The sequence below is a fragment of the Trichosurus vulpecula genome, chromosome 2 (genome assembly GCF_011100635.1).
Source record: "Trichosurus vulpecula isolate mTriVul1 chromosome 2, mTriVul1.pri, whole genome shotgun sequence".
Classification (NCBI taxonomy): Eukaryota; Metazoa; Chordata; class Mammalia; order Diprotodontia; family Phalangeridae; genus Trichosurus; species Trichosurus vulpecula.
In genome coordinates, this window is record NC_050574.1 from 135,932,894 (window position 1) to 135,954,470 (window position 21,577).

Consider the following 21,577-nt stretch of genomic DNA (forward strand, 5'->3'; position numbering starts at 1 on the left):
AAAGAGGGGGTGGCGGTGGGAGCGCCTTCCTTGGCACCAGAAGCCCCTGCTTGAGTCACAAAGCATCCGATACTTAGGAGATGGACGAGATCAGTTAGGTTTTTAACAGACTAGCAGGTCGGTGGCTTGCGCCCAGAGACTAGATGCCAGGCAAGCGCGTGCGGGGTCGCGCGCTCCCAAACCTCAGAAGCTGGAGGCTCGCGGGCAGGAAGGGGCCAGGCTGAGGGGGGGGCGTGTTCTGGGGAGGGGGCGGGCCCAGGGGCGGGGCTCGGCGCAGCGACGGCGCTGGTCCGCTTCTGCAGCGTTTTAATCTTGTCTTGCAAGGCTCGGAGCCGAGTGCAGTTTTCTTTACATGGCCCCGACGGGAGGAACGCTAGCTGGGGTGGCTGCCCCCCGGCGTGTGCCCTCACTGAGGCTCGAGTCCTAAGTGTGGACTCCTCTCCAACCTTATCTCTCGTTTCCCTCCAAGCGCTTTTCCCGAGAAGATATGACCGAGTAGCTCCCCGCGCAAGGGCGGGATTTGCTTGGGATTTTCTTCATGGAAGCGATGTCCCCCCAGCAGGAGACTCTGGGGGGGCAGCCAGGGCGATCCTCTTCTCTGACTGGGGAGTCCAGGATCGTGGGTGACACGGAGAGCAAAAAGGTGAGGACTTTGACCCATAGTCTCCCCTTGCCCTATGCACCTTCTCCGAGCCCGGTACGGAAAGCGCCCACTGAAGCCCTGTGTGTGAGCTGGAAGCCCGGGACTTTTTATCGATAAGCATGATGACCCCAGTCTTCTGGGATGGGGACCCCTCTGTCTTCTGTTCTGTCTCTAGCTGCCTTGGTCCGACCCCATTTTCTTCTTTTGTCATGGTGTCACCTCTCCCCCTTTCACCCTTTAGCAAAGATCCCCACTCCTTACTCCTCCCCCCCCCCCCCCCCCCCCGCCACCTTCACCCATATTCCAAGTCCCTTTTTTCATCTTCCGATCCCCACCTCCCTCCTCCATCCGCTGCTCCGATCAGAGTTCCAGCTCCGATTTCTATATTCAGGGGTATAAGCTCCTGAGATTGGGGTGGGGGAGGTGTCATTTCCCCCAAAGACTCCCCCTCTCCCGTTTGCCTGCGAGACTCCATACTCCCTGGGGTCACCCTTCCAGAGCACGACTCTTTAATTGCGGTCGGCTCCGAGGTTAGCCTGTCTACTAATCTGCTTCTCCGCAGCTCCCCGCCCTCCTTCCCAGCTAAACAATGCGTTTCCTCCCAAAACTGCTGCTTGAGCTAAAGAGACTTGGCTTCGGTATTTGATCCCGTCTCCATTTCTTCACCTTGTCGGGGTTGGATGTCTTCTGCAATATATTATTATTAGCTTCCACCGCCTCCCTCCGTACCCCATACCTAGGGTTCGGTTCAGTACCGAGGTATGTGGTGTCTCAATTAGGAAGTGGGGTCGGTGGGCTGGGTATGTTGCTTCAAGTAACCCTGCGCCCGCACCAACCGAGGTTTGGTGGAGTCAAAAGTTAATTCTCTGGTCTGTGGTTGGGTGTTGTAGATGACCCGGGGACAGAATTAGAGCCACTCTTAATCGAGGGTGGCTTCCGCTGCCCTTCACCTTGTCCTCTCCAGTCTCCAGCCCCTAGACCCTCTGTTAGAGAAGGTATCAGTCTGGTGAAGACGCTTCCTCCTGCTGGTCTGGGGAGGAAGGCGCGTGAGTGCCAGGGCCAGGGGCAATGTGAGTGTCAAGGCTGACTCCAGAGGACGAGAGGAGAAGCGTTGAACAAGTTGTAGCTTTTCATTCCGATAAACACAGTTACGGTGCAGCCGGATCATTTCTGATCTGTCATATTCTCCTGGAACCGTTCCCAAAAGCAAGTGCATTTTAGCCCGACCTGACTCGCTAGACTTTCTAGGAGATTGATTGTTGGTTCTTAGCAGCGCCTGTTTTTCAATCGTACAGAACCATCCCATTGCTTGGGCATTCTAGTTTTAGACGCAGAGGTACCAATCCAGCGTCCCTAGGGACCAGTCGAGGTAATAATCATTTTAATAACGTAACTTGCAGTGATAGTAATAATAGTTCACATTTAAATAGCGTTTTTAGGGCTCGAAGTGAGGAGCTATCTCCTTAACAAAAAATCCTTAAAGGATGAAAGTACGAATACCACTAGTTCCTAAAGGGGATTATGCAGACAATCCTGTCGGTCCTGATCTCGCTGCCCTTCGTAAATCTTTCCACCTGGTTCACTTAGATTGTTGGGGGAGCTCCTTAGGAAAGGGATGGATTAGCTTTCTTTCTTGACTGGCTGTAGAGGTGATCTGTGACCCCTTCTCGGCCCATTGGAATAAGAAGACTGTGGTGCAAAAGGCATTTGCTAAGTCCCCTAAGGACTGGCTGTCTAGATTCCGGGGTACTATAAGGCTGGGATTGTGTGACTGCAGTCAGGGACTTTGGCTCGCTGTCAAAGAGCATTTCATGAAGATGATGATGGATCTCGTGTAATGCTGGTTCATCCTTAGAGGTGAGGACCTCTGTGTGCTTTTTGTTTGGGGAGAGGGAAGGTGCTAATATGTGATTTGAATGTCTTGGTCTTCCCGAAAGGAATGCCCCCAGCTTTGGTGGAGTGTCAAGAACACAGGAATGGCTGGCAGAGGACCTGAGTTGAGAATCCTAGGTCTATTATCGAACTGCATGACCTTGGGCCAATTATTTCACCCTTCTAGACCTCAGTTTCCTCATTTTTGAAATGGGGAGGGGGGGACTTTAAGGTCCAGGACTACTGCCAGTGTCTCTTCTAGCTCTAAAACCTATGATTATATGAAATAAGTAAACAACAGACTTTCATCAAGTGGGTCCTGGGGATAACTTTGCCAAATGTAAACTTGGCTAGTCATTTGGTTGGTAATCGGGTGTCTCAGTTCAGGAAATACGATGATGAGAAATTCTGGCCGCCGCATGGTACTGTGGAGTGAGCACTGTGTCTGGATCGAGGGAACCTGGATTCAAATCCCACCTTTAATGCTTTTTACCTGTGTGACCTTGGGCAAATCACACCTGGCCAGCTTCCCTGGCTTCCTCACCTATAAAATGAGGCAGATGGATAAGATGAGCTCTCGGGTCTCTTCCAGCTCTGTCTCCATGGTCCTACACTCGATGTTTTTTCCTTCTACCATAAATGGATTAATGAGTGTTAAGTGTGCATCAAACAAACCATTAAAGACTATCCTTATAATTTGTCCAATGAAGGAAAGTCCCACTTTACCTTCTTCCATAATCTTTTAAAAGCTGCCTTGCCTTTTTCCTTCAGGCATTGAGCCTGCCTCCTTTACAAATCTTTAATGGGCTGCTTCATCCCAGAACCCTTATTTGCTTCTCACTCCCACCTCTCCCTTTTTTTTTTCTTATCTTTATTTAAAAGGAAGCAATTTTGAATGACAGGCGCCACTTCTGATCATAATAGACTTGCTGGTCCTAAATTTGTGTTTGGAAGAGAACTGTTTTAATTGAGTTAGTTGTGTCTGCATAGTTCTAGACTCCTTGATGAATAATGGTGAGAATGATCATCTGAATATTTCTGAGTGTTGAGATCTTAGCTGTTGAAGACTGAGAAAGGTACAATAAAGACAGATGTCAGAAAAATACTGAACTAGGAGGCAGAAAGCCTGAGTCCTTTGCCTGCCACTGGCTAGCTGTGTTACCTGAGGTCACTAACCTCTGGACTTGAGTTTCTTCATAACTAAAATGAAGGTTTGGAATTCGATTATTTTTGAAATCATAAATTTCAGAAATGTCTGCATGGTCATTAGACATGACCTTGGGCACCATTGAGAATAGTGACATGGGTAAATCTCAGATGAAAAGTCCAAAATGTTTTTAGGCAAATGACTGCTGTTGGAATAGTACAGTGCCTGTCACAGAGAACAAGAAATGCTTGTAGAATAGTCTTCTCAGGGGACTCCTTAGAAGGCAGCATTAATATGCATATAAAAGTTTGTAGGATAATAGGTCATAGAATCATAGTTTTATAAAGGGAAGGGATCTTAGAAATCATCTAATCTCTCATTTTACAGTTGAGAAAACCAAGGTCATAAGAAGTTGATTTGCCCAATGTCACACAGACAGTAGTAGAACCAGAACTTAGCACTTCTACTCAGGGCCATAGAACCTCTCTGAGTTCTGATATGTTTGTTTAAAAAAGAAAATAAAAGGTCATCTTGTTATACTTTAGTTATACCTCATATAATAATCATAGCTAGCATTTATACAGGGTGTTAATGTTTGCAAATCACTTTACATATACACTTCACACATATTACAATGTGTAACATATCATTTCGAGACAGCTAGATGGTTCAGTGGGTAGAATGCTGGGCCTGGAATCAGGAAGACCTGAGTTCAAATCCAGTCTCAGGCACTTACTAGCTGTGTGACCCTGGGCAAGTCACTTTACCTCTGTTTGGTTTAATCCACTGGAGAAGGAAATGGTGAACCACTCCAGTATCTTTGCCAAGAAAACCCCATGTCCACAGGGTCATGAAGAGTTGGACACAACTGAATGACAACAACAATACGTCTTATTACATATTTGCTAATTTGATCTTCACAACAACCCTGTGAATTAGGTACAGTTATTATCCCCTGTTTCACAGGTGAGAAAACTAAGCCTTTCCCAGGGTTACAAAGCTAGTGTTTGAGGAAGATTTCAAACTCGGGTCTAACTGAACTGCAAGACCAATATTCTGTCCATTGCACCACCTAGTTGCCATGCCCAGTGACTTTCAAGGAAACATGAGATTTGGAGTCAGAGTCAAAAGATTTGGGTTTGATTCCCAATTCTGTCACTAGCTTTGTGCATTTCAGCTGGTGACTTAGTCTATCTGGGCTTCATTGACCTAATCTTGAAAACAACATAAGAATACCTGCAACCACCTGCCTTCCTTGTAGATATGTTGTGAGGAAAGTGCTTTGTAAGCTTTAGTTGTTGAGAGTACTTGGGGAAGTCCCTAAGTCTGGACTCTGCAGTTATGTTCTGAAATTACATGGAGAAGCCAGTTAGAACCAGTTCCTTCTGAGAAGGCTTGGTGTTCCACTCCAAAACAATCTGAATCTTGACCTGTCAGTGTTGATTGAAAGCTACTCATTTTTCTTTTCTTTTTTTTTCTCTTTTAAAGGAGGTGGGGGAAGACAGCCAAGCCAAAAATGATGCTAAAATAGCTCTAACATTTTGAAAACTGAATAAATCTACTAGCAGCAAAAGGAGTCTAAATGTAGCAGCTGCAATTGCACCCTTTATTTCTGATTTTTCTGCCCACGCTTTCCAAATCAAAATATGTCTGGAGGCATGTACTGCTGGAACTCCCCTAGATCCAGGTTTGACCTTGTGTGCCTCTTTTGCTTGGCATGGACAATCTAGGAAGTTTAGAGTAGAATTTGTTATTCACTTATGACTCTGAGAAAGGCTATGCTTATAGCTTTGATGGAACTATACCGAAGAATGTAAATAAACCACTTAGGCTGCTGTCTTATTGCATGACTATAGTCAAATTACTTGCTTCCTCAGCTATAAAATGGAGATAATTATAGCACTTACCTCCCAGGGCTCTAGTGAGGAACAAATGAGATAATATAAGCATCCAGCACATAGTAGGTAATTTGGGGGACACCTTGTATTTATCTTGCCTAGATTGCATGGGTGAACACTACATTGACCATCATTCTTTACCCTGAAGGCAATGAGCATTGTTCTATAGAAGGCTCTCCGGGGATAATGGAAGAAGTATTAAACAAGTTTGTAGCTTTTGATTTGGAGAGTTGGGTTGCAGCCTGATCTGTTATTCTATAGAAGTGCAGCTTTACCATCTCCTCAGAGTAAGTTTAAATAGCTTAAAACTGCACTAAGACTTCTGGTATACCAAATATATATATGTATATGTCCAAGTACAGGAGACTGACTCTGTGACTGTGTATGTATTTCTATATACTATCATCTTGTGTATGGATAATCTGGACAGTAAATAAATGTCCATCATTTGAAGACATTTAATGATTGCTTGGCTGTATTTGAATTTGCGGGGGGAGGTATTGTGTTACAAAAGACAAGGAAAATATATTTTTGCACGGATAGAAAACAATTACCTATGAACGTATATCAAGTCAACTGTAATATAGTTGAAAGAACTGGATTCAGAAGGAGAGATTTCCAACCTGATCTGTCAATAACTATTTCTCTGATTTTGAGCAAAGTGCTTCCCTTCTTTGGGACTCAATTTCCTCATAAAATAAGAGGATAGAAGTGACTAAAAAACCTCTGAGGGCCTTCTAATTGCTAACATTTCATGACTCTGCCTTTAAAAATATACGCAAATGAATAAAAATTAATTTCTTGTAAACAAAGAAGATTAAGGCTGAAGGGGAGACAAGTTGTGAGGTGAATCAGGATGTAGAGTTATGGGCGGTGGGGGGGGGCGGGGAAGAGAATAAGCATTTATATAACATCTACCATATGGCAGGCAGTGTGCTAAGTGCTTTTTTCAAATATTATCTGATTTGATCTTCACAACAACAAAGGTTCACTGACCTGCCCAGAGTCACACAAAGCTAGAGTGTTTTGAACTCGGGTCTTCCTAACTCCAGGGCCAGCATTCTATCTACTGTGCCACCTAAGGAAATATTCCCACCTATAGATAGTAAGAGTCAAAGGCAGAACTTTGCTTATGAAGGTAATTGTAGGTCATCAGGGCATGGATCTCAAAGCCATCTAGACCAACTGCTTTATTTTGCACGTGAGGAAATTGCTGTCTAGTTATACAGAGAATACATGTTGGAGTTGTGACTCCCGCTTATGCTCTCACAAGTCTTCTGATTACTTGTTTTTGGGCTTTTGAATACTGTCTGATGTTATTGCTATAAATGCTGATTTTTTTTTTAATTCATCTTACACTGAGCCGCATGTGTATACTGAACAGAGAGCTGACCTCTGAGCCAGGAAAGTTAGGTGAAAGTCCCACCTGACATGCATTAGCTGGGTGACCCCGGGAAAATCATTTAACTCTAATTGCTCTGGGTAACTCTGCTATAAATTGCAGAGAATGTGCTAACCTATATTGGTAGAAGAACATTTTTTACCCAGGAGTTTCCAGTTCCATTAAAATGACAAGTTGGGGACCTTATCCCTCACAGTGATGCAGGCTGCCCTCTAATACCTAGAATTTACTACCTCCTTATCTTTACCTTTTGAAATCATAGGCTTATATATTTGGAGCTGGAAGGGATCCTAGAGATGAAAAGCCCCTCGATGGATAAGGAAACTGAGGCTTAGAGAGACAAAATGACTTGCTCAAGAGAAGCAACAAAATTCGAACCCAGATCCTATGCCTCCAAACCCAGTGGTCTTTTCACTACTATTACCATATTGCTTGTCTTTTCTCATCCTTTAAGGCTCTACCAAGGTGTCACCTTCCCTGAGCTCATCAGGTAAAAATATTCTTTCCTTTTCAAATTTTCCTAGAGGACTTTGCCTGAATCTTTCCTTTGACCTCATGATACCCCAACTCTTATTATCTGTGCATGCCTCATACTTCCCTCAACTAGACTGGAAGGGTCTTAATGGAAAGGATGTCATTACTTTTCACCTTTGTCTCCCTAGCAACTAGCACCCTTCTTGTTCCTGATGTTTTTCAAGTACCTTTCCATCTAATTAGTATATTGGTAGCAAATACTATTGAGGAGTCTGGCTGATGATACAGGTCAGCCAGGGGAAACCCGAGTTCAAATCCCAGCTCTGACACTCATTAGTTCTACTATTTATTTTATTAGATTCTTGTGAGGCTCTAATGAAGTAATGTATGGAAAATTGCTTTGCCACCTTTAAAGCCTTATATAAATGCCAGCTGTTATTTTTGGCCTGCTTTTTGTGATTGATTTTCACCCACTTGAGTATCTGTCTGTTTGTCTCACTGTGTTTTAATAAAGCAATTCCATTTGGGGTGGCTGGCTAGCCTGGTTTCATTATTGATAACGCCATCTTGTTTGCTACCAGAATGCTTTACACATTCTCCAAATTTATCACAGTAGGCTCAAAATGCACAAACTCATGGGACTGTGTTTGACCATTATGTGTGTGGGCACATGGAATCACACGTTTCTGAGAAATCTGCTATGGTGCATGCACGTGGGAAACAGCTCTACATTTTTCTGCTCTTGTAGGATTTTTTTTATTGACTCTAGGAAGAAGCTCTTGTTGCCAGGATTGTTATGGCTTTTAATGAAAGCACAATGGTGATTTATTTATTAGCTCAAGGAAGAGGAAATAATTTATTGTTCTCAAAAGGTTGTGGGTGGTGGAACAGAGAAATTTGTGGGGTTTTTCCATGGTGACATTTAAAGGAAGTGTCTGTTATACATTTGGGCAATAGACAAGACAGTGTGGTATATGTAGCAGTAGAGTACTGATGCTCTAAGTCTGGGAACCAGGACACAGAACAAGGACTTACCTGCATGTCCTGGGCCATCTCAACCTTTCTGGTCCTCAATATCTGTGTCTTCAGAATGGTAGTAGTAACATCTGTGCTGCCAAGTGGTGCAGTGGATAGAGCACCGGCTTGGAATCAGGAAGATTCATCCTCATGTCTTCAAATTGGGCTCTGACACTTACTAGATGTGTGATTCATAGCAGGTCACTTAACCTTGTTTGCTTCAGTTCTTCATCTGTAGAATGAGTTGGAGAAGGAAATGGCAAACCACTCTAGTATCTTCGCCAAGAAAATCCCAAAATGGGGTCACGAAGAGTCACACACTACTGAATAACAAGGAGCTACTGCAATTTCTTACTGAGTTGTTAAGCCTTAAATGAAATTCCCTCTTATCCCGGGGCAGAAGGGCTTAGTGTATAAATATTGGATATGAGGTTAAAAGGCTTATCTTCTCACACTGGCTCTACCGTTAGCTGTGTGCTTTAAGTCAACTCACTTAATCCCTCTGTGCCTCAGTTTCCTTATCTCTAAAATAGGGATGATGATACTCCTACTTCTCACGGAGTTGTGAAACATAGATGAGATAGTTTGTGTGTGTATGGATGTATAATATATCACTTGGTAATTATAAAGCTCTCTATGAGTATAAGCAAATAATGACAAAGTAAAGTATAATAGAAGTTCCCCAAGTAAAATAGCAGTTGTGGGTCAGATACTGAAAATAGCATGTTGCAGTGAATGCGTATTGCAGTAATAAATATGCATTCAAAGTACATATTTGAATTTGCATTCAAAATGCCCCAAAATAAATTTATGATAAATAATGCACTATATTAGAGCAGCTTGTCATCCATGTTGTCCCAACAGCTCCCTATAGTTTGGTTTTAATGAAAAGTCACATCTAAATGATAGCGGACATCCATCTGGCACTTTGAAGTTCTCAAGGTGCTTTATGGTATATCATTACCGTCTCCCTGAGAATATTGTTAGCCCCTTTAACAGATGGGGAAAGTAAGGCCCAGGGAGGTTAACTGTGTCGTCCATGGCCACAAAACTAGTGACTCAATCCAGTCTTCTGGAAAACTTTAAGTTCAGAACTCTCTAGGTAAGCTTAGGAGGGGTGAGAGAGCTAATATTCAACCAAGGTTGATGAGATAACTGAATACATCTGTCCAAGGAATAAAGTGAAATCTGTTCCTGTATCATAGAGTCTTGGAGTTGTGAGTTGCCTCACAGTCTGTTAGTCTCTACCAACCATTGTTATGGATCCCCCCACTGGTAGTCAGGCTGTTATTTGAAGACTTCCAGGAAGGAAAACACACTTCTTACCTGCTGAGGCACACAATCCTACTTTTAGATGCAGCTTTGTTAGGCACTTTTTCTTTTCCTGCACAAAGTTTTGCCACCCTTCAGTTTCTACCCAGTGGGGTCAAACCAGATAAATCATATCCCATTTCCAGCTTGGGTAGAGTTGTTCTTAAGGGTCCCTTCCCCTTTAGCAGAACACTAGGTGACTCGGCTTCTACGTGATAGAGCATCTCATAGCACAGGAGCATAGACCGGGAGTTGGAAGCAACCAAGGAAACCAATTAATACAACCAACCCCACCATTTTATGAATGACAGAAGTGAAGTTTAGATGGGGATTTCTTCGGTTAAGGAAATTCTTTTACCCAAAACTGGGGCTGCTGCCTAGATTAATTTTGAGGGACAGTAGTAGCCTGAGGTGACCCAGAATTTAGTTTTAAAGTATCATTATGGGTGTTTTGTCATAGGATCATTTTACAGGTAAGGAAACTGAGTCCCAGAGAAGTTGAGTGAATTGCTGGAGGTCACAGCTTTTAGAAGCAGGATTTGAGTTAGGCGTAGTCCTATGTAGGACTGTGAGGAAATACCATTGAATCAGGCTGTGTTAGCTGAATGGGTTGTTTGTTTTTTTGTTGCTGCCATTAATTACCTATGGTCAAGTTCCTTTACTTCTCTAGAGTTAGTTTCCTCATCTGAAAAATGCGGCAATTGTACTAACCTGACCTAAAGATTACTTCCAGCTGAAAGGCCTGTGATTTCCTAAAAACCCTGGGAGAAGCTTCAGTGTAATCAGTACGCTGGATTTGGCATCAGAAGACTGGGTTATTCCAGTTCTCCCACTTAGTACCTTTGTGACCTTAAGCTAGTCACTCATCCCTTCTGGACTGCAGTTTGTCATTCATAAAATGTCAAGGTTGCACTAGTTGGCCTCTGAGGTCACTTTCAGCCCTCAGTCTATGATCTTGTGAAATTTGTCTCTGGTAAATTTTGCATGCCCTTCCTCCCTCCTGCATTCTTCTAATCGATAATGAAAATGGGTCCTGAATTCAGAACCGCTAGGAATCTTTTTCCTAATAACATTGCTTTCCTAACAAATGAAGCCTGGAGCAAACACCATATATGGTGGCCATTGTGATAGAGCTTTTTGGACTGATTTAGCATGGGGGAGGTCTTCATTGTTTCCTTTATGGTAGACTTGGCTGTGCAGTGTCAGAGTGTGGGGTGTGAAGGCTTAACTTTTATGGAATGTTCAGGGGGCCAAAAGGCTGGAATGTGGCCTGACAGAAGGAGCAGAGGTTATAGCTCTATTCCTGGGACCAGCAATAGTTCTGGTTGGAGGAGAGAGCCCAATCCATTGATAATTTTTGTTTTAGTCTCCTCTAATCCTAATACAGACAAAGAAAACAAGTGACCACCCAGCAGCAGAGCAGCAGAAATAGCCCTGGTAGCTAGCTCTGTGTACCAGTCAGTGGTGCTCTAATCTAATGATGGCAAAAATCCATCATGTGGCCTAGCCAAGGCAAGTGAACAAGTATTTTTTAAGTGCTTACTGCTTTCCAAGCCCTTTGCTAAATGCTCAGCTTACAAAAAAAGAAAAAGCAAAAGTGGGATGCCTTCTCTAAAAGAGCTAACAATTTAAAGGGGGAGACAAGATGCAAACAATTATCTGCATACAGATTATATATACATAGGGTAAACTGGGAGACTAAATCTCAGAAAGAAAGCATAGCACTGACAGGGACCAGGAAAGGTTTGTTTCAGAAGACGGGATCGGAACTGAGACTTGAAAGAAGACAAGGAAGTCGACCTGTTTCCTGTCTGGATACAAGAAATGGAGCATGAGAGCAGACTTCAACTTAGATCTTTTAGAAGTCTGCCTAAGTTACTTGTTCTGTGGCCTAGACACACTTTCCTCTTCACTGTTCAGTGGTGCCACAACCCCCTTGTAATTCAGGTAGTATCTGTCTTCTTTGTTGCTTCTCTGCCCCTCAAGCTTCTCACACTTTTGCTTACCAGGCATAGGCAGTAGATATCAGGCTGTATTATATCCAAGTTCACATATTATTGACTTATTTTATTCCAATTAGAGCCAATTAAAAATGTAACAGGCTATTGTTCAGTTGTCATGACTTGTTGGGACATGACCGAAATGACTTAACAAGAACTGACCAATTCTTTTTTTTCCCACTTGTTCAGTCATTTTCAATTGTGTACTACTCTTCGCAACCCCATTTGGAGATTTTTTGGCAAAGGCACTGGAGTGGTTTGATGTCTCCTTCTTCAGCTTATTTGACAGATGAGGAAACTGAGGCAAACAGGGTTAAGTTACTTGCCCAGGGTCATATAGCTAGTAAGTATCTGAGGCCAGGTTTGAACTCAAGAAGATGAGTCTACGTGATTCCAGACCGGGTGCTCTATTCATTGCACCACCTAGCTTCCCTAATGGGCTGTCTCTGGATGTGATGAGTTCTTCAGATCTCACAGAGAGGATTCTTGGTCATTAGAAGTGATAGCCTGCCTCTGTGACCCCTTTCAATTCTTGGATTCTGTGATTCACTGATTTTAATAAGAATGGAAACTTTTTGAGGGCAGGGATTGTTTCTTTTGTGTCTTTGTGTCCCTAGTACCTAAAACTTTGAGTGCCATACTCACACTAGATGCAAGCACATATAAATGCTTGTTGACTTCAACCTTTGTGAATATGTGACAGGAAGCATATGCATTTTCACAATTCTATGTAAGATTTACAATTGTTTACCTGTAGTCTTTTCCTCTTACATTCAAGAAAAGTCAGCTGTGAAACATATTCTTTATGAAGCCTTTTAAAGGGGAAGGGGAGAAGGAAGCACATTTCCAAGTTGGTCAGGTGAATTTAACTGTATAGTTTAATTTAATACATGTTTATATAATGTATAGTGAAGTACAGTGTGGTACCTTTGACAGTACCTTATATAGAAGAAAAAAAGATGGTATTCCAAGATGATCTCCCCATTATCCCATGGAAAGAGGGCATTGGTAGCATCATGCTTTGAGGGAGCATATGCCCTATGCTCTGGCCTTTACTATAAGCAGACAGCATTTGCTTTACCTGGATTGGCTAAGTAGCTCTGGGTATGACATGGTCACTAGTAAAAAGAAGTTACCCACTAATCACTCCCTAATCTGCCCAGTATCTCAAGTGCTAATTTAGCCAGGAGTCAAAACCTTGTTGAGATAATTGAGCTGGAATCAGGGTGCAGGGTTTAAAAGAATCCTATTACCTTCTTACAAATCCAGTGGCTTGCTATTGACAGGCCTTTACAAATAGCTTACAGGTTTATTGTCTTTTAAAAATAGAAGAAACCCACAGTTTGTTTATGGTTCACTAAATGATATGCTCTAGCCACAGATGGATATGTGGATGGGGCTAGTGGATAGAGCAAGCTAGACTTGGGGACAGAAAGGTCCTTCTTACTATTCCCTGGACAAAATGGGTGACTCCTCTGACTCTGTTTGCTCGTCTGATAAATGGGGATAAAACTAGCATCTACTTAGAAGGTTGCTGTGAAAATAGCATATGGTAATATACAGCGTGTCCCAAAATTCTTAGTGCCGTTTTAAGCTTTAGGCGAATAGTTTTTATATTAAAGCTTAAAATGGCACTAAGACTTTTGGGACACTCCGTATTTGCTCATCTTGAAAGCTCTATATAAATGTCAAGTTGTTATTAGCATTACTATCAATGAGGTACGTTTTTCAAACCTGATTAACCACAAAAAATGAAGTGGATTTTTGTTTGTTAAAGGAAAATCCTCTTTGTAGTATTGCTGCAGATATATGATGTGTGGCAGAACTGACTCAAAGAATTCAGTCAGACCACCTCTAATTCAAGTATAGGCATTTATTGAGATTGATGCCTCTCATGAAGCGGGCTAAGTTCCAAGAGGAACCTGCAACTTCAAAGAAAGCAAGATAGATTTTTATAGGGTAAAGATGCAATTACATAATAGAAGTTATGAATATTAAAAAGGCAGGAGGGGTTTGTTAAGGGATTAGGTAATGGGGGAGGGGTCCCAGACTCAATGGAACTATGCATGTGATTACCCACAATGCATATAGAAAAACCCATGGGGGTGGTATGTATGTATGATAATGATATTATAATAAGGCTGTCTATGTCATAAGTTCACCTGAAGGACAGCTTTTGCTATTACTGTGCAGGTGCCTACTTAGGGAAAGTCCCTTCTATTGTTTTGGGGTCCACATCCTGCTTGGCCATCCTGGTGGTGCTGCTTTCTGATTGGCTGAGTACTGTGGTCCTGTCTGAGACTAGGTGGATGTGGTTGTGGTTGTGGTTGAGTGCGTGGACATACCAGCTGTTTCGGTGGAAAATACGAGGAATGGGTCTGGGAGCAGTGGCTAATTAGAGGGAATGGCTGGGATCCCATCACATGGACACGCCTTCTGTGTCTGTGAGAAATGAGTTCATGGACATACTTGTTCTAGTGAGCAGCCAGGCATATATGAAGAAGTTAGGATATTGAGTTGGGGGGGAGGGGCAGTATGTCTGCTGTTCAGCGGGGCCCATGAGGAAGTTAGAATACTGGGGCTAGGGGCAACTTTATTAGGATTCCATCATTATGAAAATGTCTTTGCATCTTGGGAGACTGTCACAGTGGAACAAAAGCCCTAGTGGTTCATGTACCTACCACTATCATTCTCTAATACTATTCTGAATATTTCTAGGGTTTATTGATTTTTAGCAGGACATCAGTGTAAAAAGGCAACAAATCCTGTTCTTGAATTCCTCTGGCTGGAAGCCCTCAGTGGCCATGTGGTCCAACCCCTCATTTTACAGTGGAGGAAACTGAGGCCCAAGGAGATTAAGTTGACTCACCCAAAGACTCTGAGGTGTAATAATTAATTGTCAGTGGTCAGATTCTATTGGATGTTAAACTATGGAACCAAGAAAGAAAGCCAAGGATCAGTATCTATGCTGCCTGTTTATTTAGTAAACAGGATGGTTAAGATCTAACCTAGTCTTCCCCTTCTTTCAAGTGAAACACTGTGAACCAAGGGTTGCCAATAAAAGTATATCCTCAACCTGTCCTGACATGTTTTCTTATAGTCAGTTACATAAGTCAATATAGCAATTAATAATCTCCATCTAATTCCACGTATCATATTTCTAGTGGTTGTCACAAACAAGAAAACCCTAGCTTGTCATTGGCTGTAGACAAGGAGCAGACTGAATCAGTAATATTGTTTTGGAGATGCTCTTAGTACCCTAACTTCCTACACTTTGTGCATCTTTTTTAGAGATAATTAATATTAGTTCTATTTACTGAGCACTCCATGCTATGCCAGACATTGTTGAGACTCGGCCACTAGAGGTACTTACAGAATAAAGAAATATTTTGCATTTTGAATATTGTGAATTCTCCAAATATTTTAGTCCTGTCTGACTCTCTATGACCCCAATTGGAGTTTTCTTGGCGAAGATACCGGAATGGTTTGCCATTTCCTTCTCCAGCTCATTTTACAGATGAGGAAACTGAGGCAAACAAGGTTAAGTGACTCATCCAAGGTCACACAGCTATAAGTGTCTGAGGCCAGATTTGAACTCAGGAAGATGAATCTTCCTGACTCCTAGCCTAGCACTCTATCCACTGTGCCACCAAGCCGCCCCCAGTTCATTGATTTATTATACTTATCAGGAGTCAGAACTAAGAGCTGGGTCTTGGTGTTGGGATGACCTGGATTTAGCACTCTCCACTGTCATGCTGCCTGAGTGACTGGGGCAAATCATTTAAAACCATAGAGCCCCAGGCAATTCTCTTAACACAATAAATCAAAGATCATTTGTTGTAAAGGAAGTTTCCTCACTCAGTTTATCCCTGTGACCATAGAAATCACAGGACTAAGAAAATAATATATTATATCCATATGATTGCATATTTATCACATATATTAATTATATATATATTTATCCCATATCTTATATTGTCTAACTATTTCAAGTATTTAAATGTTAGTCATTTCGTGAATTAGAGTGTAAGTGTTTTGAGGGCAACGGCAGAATCAAGCATAAATACAATTGACCTTGGAGTGAATACTGATCAGAAATGTGCGTCTGCTGATAAATGGTGTCACACTGCATGGTTTGAGAGTTTGGGTGGAAATGTGAGATCAGAAGCATGGCTAGGTGAAATAGGGCTGAAAGCGTAAGCAATAAATGCAGAATTCAGGTCAGAAGAAATCAGGATTCCCAGCAAGTCATTCAACCTCTAGAAGCTTGAGTTTCCTCATCTGTAAAATGGGAATAATATTTGCATTAACTAGTCAACAGGGGTGTCATGAGAAAGGCACTTTGTTAAAGCATTACATAAATGTTAATTGTTTCTGTTACTGAGTGGTATTATCAAGCATGTGATGAGTGCCAAAGCAGTGCAATAGACCTAAGCAGTACTAACCGTACACAGTAGAATGGCTGATCAGAGGAATAAGAAATCAGGAGGTCACATTTGAGCTGAGTCCTGAAAAGTTGATATCCATAGGTCAAATGGAGAAGACAGGGATGGGTGCGGGAACAGATAGGGGAGGGAATACATGAGCACACTAGTGGAGGTTGGACTTTCTGGCATAATTATTGCTCCTCTTTAAAAAAAAAATATTTGAAGCAGCGGGGATCAGGAACCCAGGCAGCAGCATCCAACTCAGACAGAGAGATGTGTGTAGGCAGCCAGAAATCAAACAATACATCAGCAAGCATTTATTAAGCATCTACTGTATGCTGGTTATCAAGCAGGATCTTGGTGCTGAGCCAAACCATTGCCTTACCCAAAGGATTGGGTTGTTTTTTTTTTTTTCCTCTGTTTAGGGTAGAAGCCGATTCCCTAATTGTGGCTAGGGTAGGGCCCTGCAAGTGGAAGTGAATGGGATCAACTTGGATGGACTAAGGTATCAGAGGACTGGAGTACCCATAATGCTTAGCTTTTATGGGCTAAGACAAAGAGTTAACTCAGTCTCAGAACCTTGCTTGCTGGTGGCTCCCCGTGCTCATTGTCCAACTTTTTACTTGGGATCTGACTCCTGGTACCCATACCCTTTACTTGGCTTCTTGATTCTTGTGATGCAGAGTTTTATTTTTATTTTTGAAAGAGGATCAACAATGTATTGAGAGTCCAGCTTTTACACTTTACTCATGGTTCTCCATGCCTATGATGTCTTTTTTTTCCTTTTCTCCCTTTACCTTGTCCACCCTACAGTAGTAGTACCCAGCTCTGTTCTTTTGACCTTTTATAATACTTGACGTCTTTTACCTTTGCCCCATCAAACACTGTTTCCCATCTATCCTCAGCCCCACCCTCACTATTTTGTATTTTTACTGTTAGTTTTTTGAAGTCTCAACTAGACTATAAGCTATATATGTATATACACATTTTCAGTTAAAAAGCATTTATTTTCTCCCACTGCCTCCCATTAAAAAAAAACAAAACAAAACTTTCTTGTAGCAAATGTGCATGGTCAATTAAAACAATTTTCTACATTGGCCATGTTTTTTAAAAAATTGTTTCATTTCTCATCCTGAGTCCATTATGTCTCAGTCAGGCAGCAGGAAACATACTTCATCATTGGTCCTTGGGGGTCATGGTTGGCTTTTAAGTTAGCCTGTGAGCTCTTAAAGGGCTTCCACTCTCTTGTAACCTCTAGTCCAATTGTGAGCACATTTTGTTCAGTTTTTCACTTGTGTCCAGCTCTTCATGACCCCATTTTGTGGTTTTCTTGGTAAAGCTACTAGAATAGTTTTGCCATCTCCTTCTCTAGATCATTTTACAGATGAGGAAATTGAGGCAAACAGGGTTAAGTGACTTGCCTCAGGGTCACACACCTCAGGCTTGATTTGAACTCAGGAAGATGAGGCTTCCTAAGTCCAGGCCTAAGTCTTCTATCCACTGAGCCCCCAGCTGCCCTATGAGCACGCAGTAGGGGTCACTTTGCAAAGGTGCATTTACTTACTTGTTTACAGTCTCTGTGGTAATCACTTTGTTTTTGTTTTTCTCCAGAAAATGAAAACACTAGCAGAGAGGAGAAGGAGTGCTCCATCCCTCATCCTTGACAAAGCCCTGCAGAAACGGCCCAGTAGCAAGTGAGTCAAGACTATTTCTATTTAAGTATTTTTGGAATTTTGATTTTTTTTTTAAAGAGGATCAAGAATTTGGTTCTGTTGGGATTCACAGTGATTTCTGTATGTAACTAGGCCTTTCTGGACAACAAAATTCTCTGCCTAATAATACTTAAAAATTTGATTCTGTTTTGAGTTATGATAAAAGATATGCCTTCTTTATATGAGTCCTGAGCGCCGGTGTGTATCAAATGAGGCAACATGGTTACACTGAGGCAGCTAAGTGGTGCAGTGGACAGAGGACTGGACCTGGAATCAGGAACACCTAGGTTCAAATGTAGCCCCAGACACTTAGTAACCATGTAACTCTCATCGAGTCATCTGACCCCTCCGTGCTTTGGTATCTTCTATCATGAAATGATTGCATTGTTAGAATGCCTCAGGTCTCTTCTACCTTAAGAATTCTATGATTTTAGAACAATGAGTCAGGCATTTTAACCCCATATGGTTTCAATTAAGCAGCTTACCTTGGTAAATGGGTGTCAAGAGTAAGGTTAAAGTGCTCATTTTGGCCATGTACCAGAGGACCGCTGGAGTGTATTTAGGTTGCTTTTCGAATGGGGGATACTGATAGTTGGACAGATTGCCTTCCAGAAAGTTAAATGTAAGACAGTTTTTGGCACAATTGGATAAACAATGGGGAAAAAAATCTAGAATGGTGAAACATGAACACTTGTACTTTTGAAAAGTTGTGTAGAAAACAAATTTTTGTAAACTGAATTAAGTTTTGAAAATAGTAGGACGCTTTGGTATTCAGAGAACCCTATAGTGAATTCTTTTGAAAAAAGACTATTTGCCACATAATTTATCCATCTTTTGAGTTCTAATCTTAGCTTGCCAGGTTTGCTTAAAATGACTTTTTTTCTACAATTGAAATTTTGAGACAGCACAGCCTTGATTATAAAGGGAGTTTTAAGCGCTGAGCAATGCTGCCTATCCTTGTGCAGACTTTGGCAGAACCTCTACTGCGTTGCTACTGTGATTGATTTTGTTGGTGTGGGCAGCTGCTCCAAGGCAGATCCCAACCCCCTTGATACCTTTTCATCCCATGTGGTTCTTTTCCAAGCCTTTCCATAAATCTTCCATAGAGGAGTCAACAGGTGGGTTAAAGAATCTCTTCTCATTTTTTTTTTTTAAATTCCGGTATATAGTGATTAAGTGTATACTATGCACAACGCACTAGATCTCAGGGGAACCAGAGTACTATTTCAGTTAATCTGATAGCTCTTGTTCTCAATGACCAGCAGATCTCCTGTTCTTGCATACATGTCCTTAGGAATGTCTTTTAGACCATTTTTTGTACATCTTGGCAGTGTGATATTAGCCTCCTTTGTTATACCATGTGTCTTTCCCTTGCCCCCTGAATTATTTGTAATTTTGATTCTCTTGAGATCATAGAGTTCCATCACCCATCATGACTGGGAGAATATTAGTGTTGGAAGGATAAACTTTGGGGACAGTTTTGGATCACTGAAAGCACTACACAAGTCCTCAACTATGATCCAAGGCGAATTCTTTCTGTTCTATTCTGGCTCTAGCTTATTGTCCATAAACATATATTGATAGCTATCTGCCAGGCTTCAGGCTTTTTCAACCACTCTGTTCTTTAAAATAATATTTTTTTCCTAATTGCATATAAAGATAATCTTTAACATTCATTTTTAAAAAATTTTGAGTTCCAAATTCTTTCCTTCCCTCTCTTCCACCCTCCCTGAGATGGTAAGCAGTTTGTTATAGGTTATACATGTGCAGTCATACAAAACTTATTTCCATATTAGTCATATTGTGAAAGAAGACAGACCAAAAAAAAAAAAAGGAAACAAAAAATTTTTTTTGAAGTGTGAAGCAGGATGCTTTGAACTGTATTCAGACTCTATCACTTCTTTCTCCAGAAGTGAATAGCATTTTTCATCATGAGTCGTTTGGAGTTGTCCTGGATCATTGTATTGCTGAGAATAGACAAGTCATTCACAGTTGATCATTGTACAGGATTGCTGTTGCTAAACCTCTATGTTTTTTAAGTGCAAATGGGCAGACTAATTCCTTTGCCATTATCACGTACTTCACATCACCATGGAAGCTTTGTAGTGTTTAAGGGTTTGATGCCCATTTGTATGAAAACGTTAGGTGAATGTTGTAATTAATAGAGATTCCTCTTTTTTCAGAGTCTGGGTAAGTCTGCTTGCAAGACCCTGACAATCACCTTAGGTATATGTCTACTGTTTCCGACTTACTTGATGTCAATCCTTGATGTCACTTATTGAACAATTATGAACCTAGCTAGAGATTAGCATGGGGCAGAGAGATAGTGCAGTGGATAGAGTACCAGACCTGGAGTCAGAAAGACTGAGCTCAAATCTGGCCTCAGACGCTTCCTAGCTGTGTGACCCTAAATCACTTAATGCTGTTTGCTTCAGTTTCCTCATCTGTAAAATGAGCTGGAAAAGGAAATGGCAAAACACTCCAGTATCTGCCAAGAAAACCCCGAGTGGGGTCACAGAGAGTCTGACATGACTGAAAAAGTAACCGAATAACAAAAAGAGATTAGTATAAGACCCAGCTAATGAAATCATCTGGAGAGTAATTGTAAGTAAGGGGAATATCAAACATGTGCCAGGTTTTTTTGTAGGGCTCCATTCTTCTCTATATCATAGTGGAACCACCACACTTGGGCACTAAAGCCCTACTTCGAACTCTTGGTGTCACCATACCTGCCACATAGTAGGTCCTTAATAAAAGCTCACTTGTTTGATTGATTGATTGATGTAAGAAGAAGAAATCAGGAAGAACAGCTAGACCTGCCAAAACACGTGGGATAGTCTTTTCTGGTAGTGACACAATTTTAAAGGCACTTAGGGATTGATTCTTAATTGCTCTCCTCAGAAGATTCCAAATGAAGGGGAAAGGATCACAGATAATGCTTTTGCTCAAAAAGAAAAAGACATCCACGCCTACTTAGAGGGCTGCTTTTCTCATATCTTTAAAATCTTTGAGAATGCTCTGTATGCTTTGAAGATTTCCTTGATCACAACATGAGAAGCTAACATTCCTCTTGAATTTTTCTATAGCAGAGCATATCTTTCTGGTCATATGAATACCTAAGTTAGAGACAATGTAAGATCCTACTGTTTCTATTGTTCATTGATATGTAAAAAGCATTTGCCTAGATAGATCAATATATAACTGTGAAGGAACACTCATGCAATTTGTTTCCTATGCGTACGTTAAAATGAGATGTGACTCTGTGACAGATATAATTACAGAAATTATGCTGCTCTTATACTGCTAAATTATACTGCTAAAGTTAGCTCAATTATAAAGCTGCTAATAATCTATTTGTGGCTTTTTCAGCATGTGTGTGTGTGTATACACACAGAGAGGCATATACGTACACATACATGTACATGTACACACACACGGGCGCACATGCACGCATGCACGCACAGATATATACGCACCAGGCAACTCGGTGAAACAGTGGACAGAATGCTGAGCTTGGAGTCAGGAAGACTCAAGTTCAAATCTGGCCTCAGATATTTATTAGCTCTGTGATCCTGGGCAAGTCACGTAACCTCTGTTTGCCTCAGTTTCTTCCTATGTAAAAGGAGGATAATAAGAGGACCTACCTCCCAGAGCTTTTGTGAGAATCAAATAAG

At 41.6% G+C, this 21,577-nt stretch overlaps 1 protein-coding gene across 1 annotated transcript in view; it reads left to right on the forward strand.

Moving 5' to 3' along the window:
- The first annotated feature begins 298 nt into the window (after positions 1-298).
- Positions 299-21,577, forward strand: part of ARHGAP20 (Rho GTPase activating protein 20) — a 160,197-nt gene continuing 138,918 nt past the window's right edge. The window contains exons 1-2 of the mRNA XM_036745309.1: positions 299-643; positions 17,803-17,885. Of these exons, the coding sequence (XP_036601204.1) occupies positions 539-643; positions 17,803-17,885 (188 nt within the window). The 5' untranslated portion in view covers positions 299-538. The remainder of the gene's footprint in view (positions 644-17,802; positions 17,886-21,577) is intronic.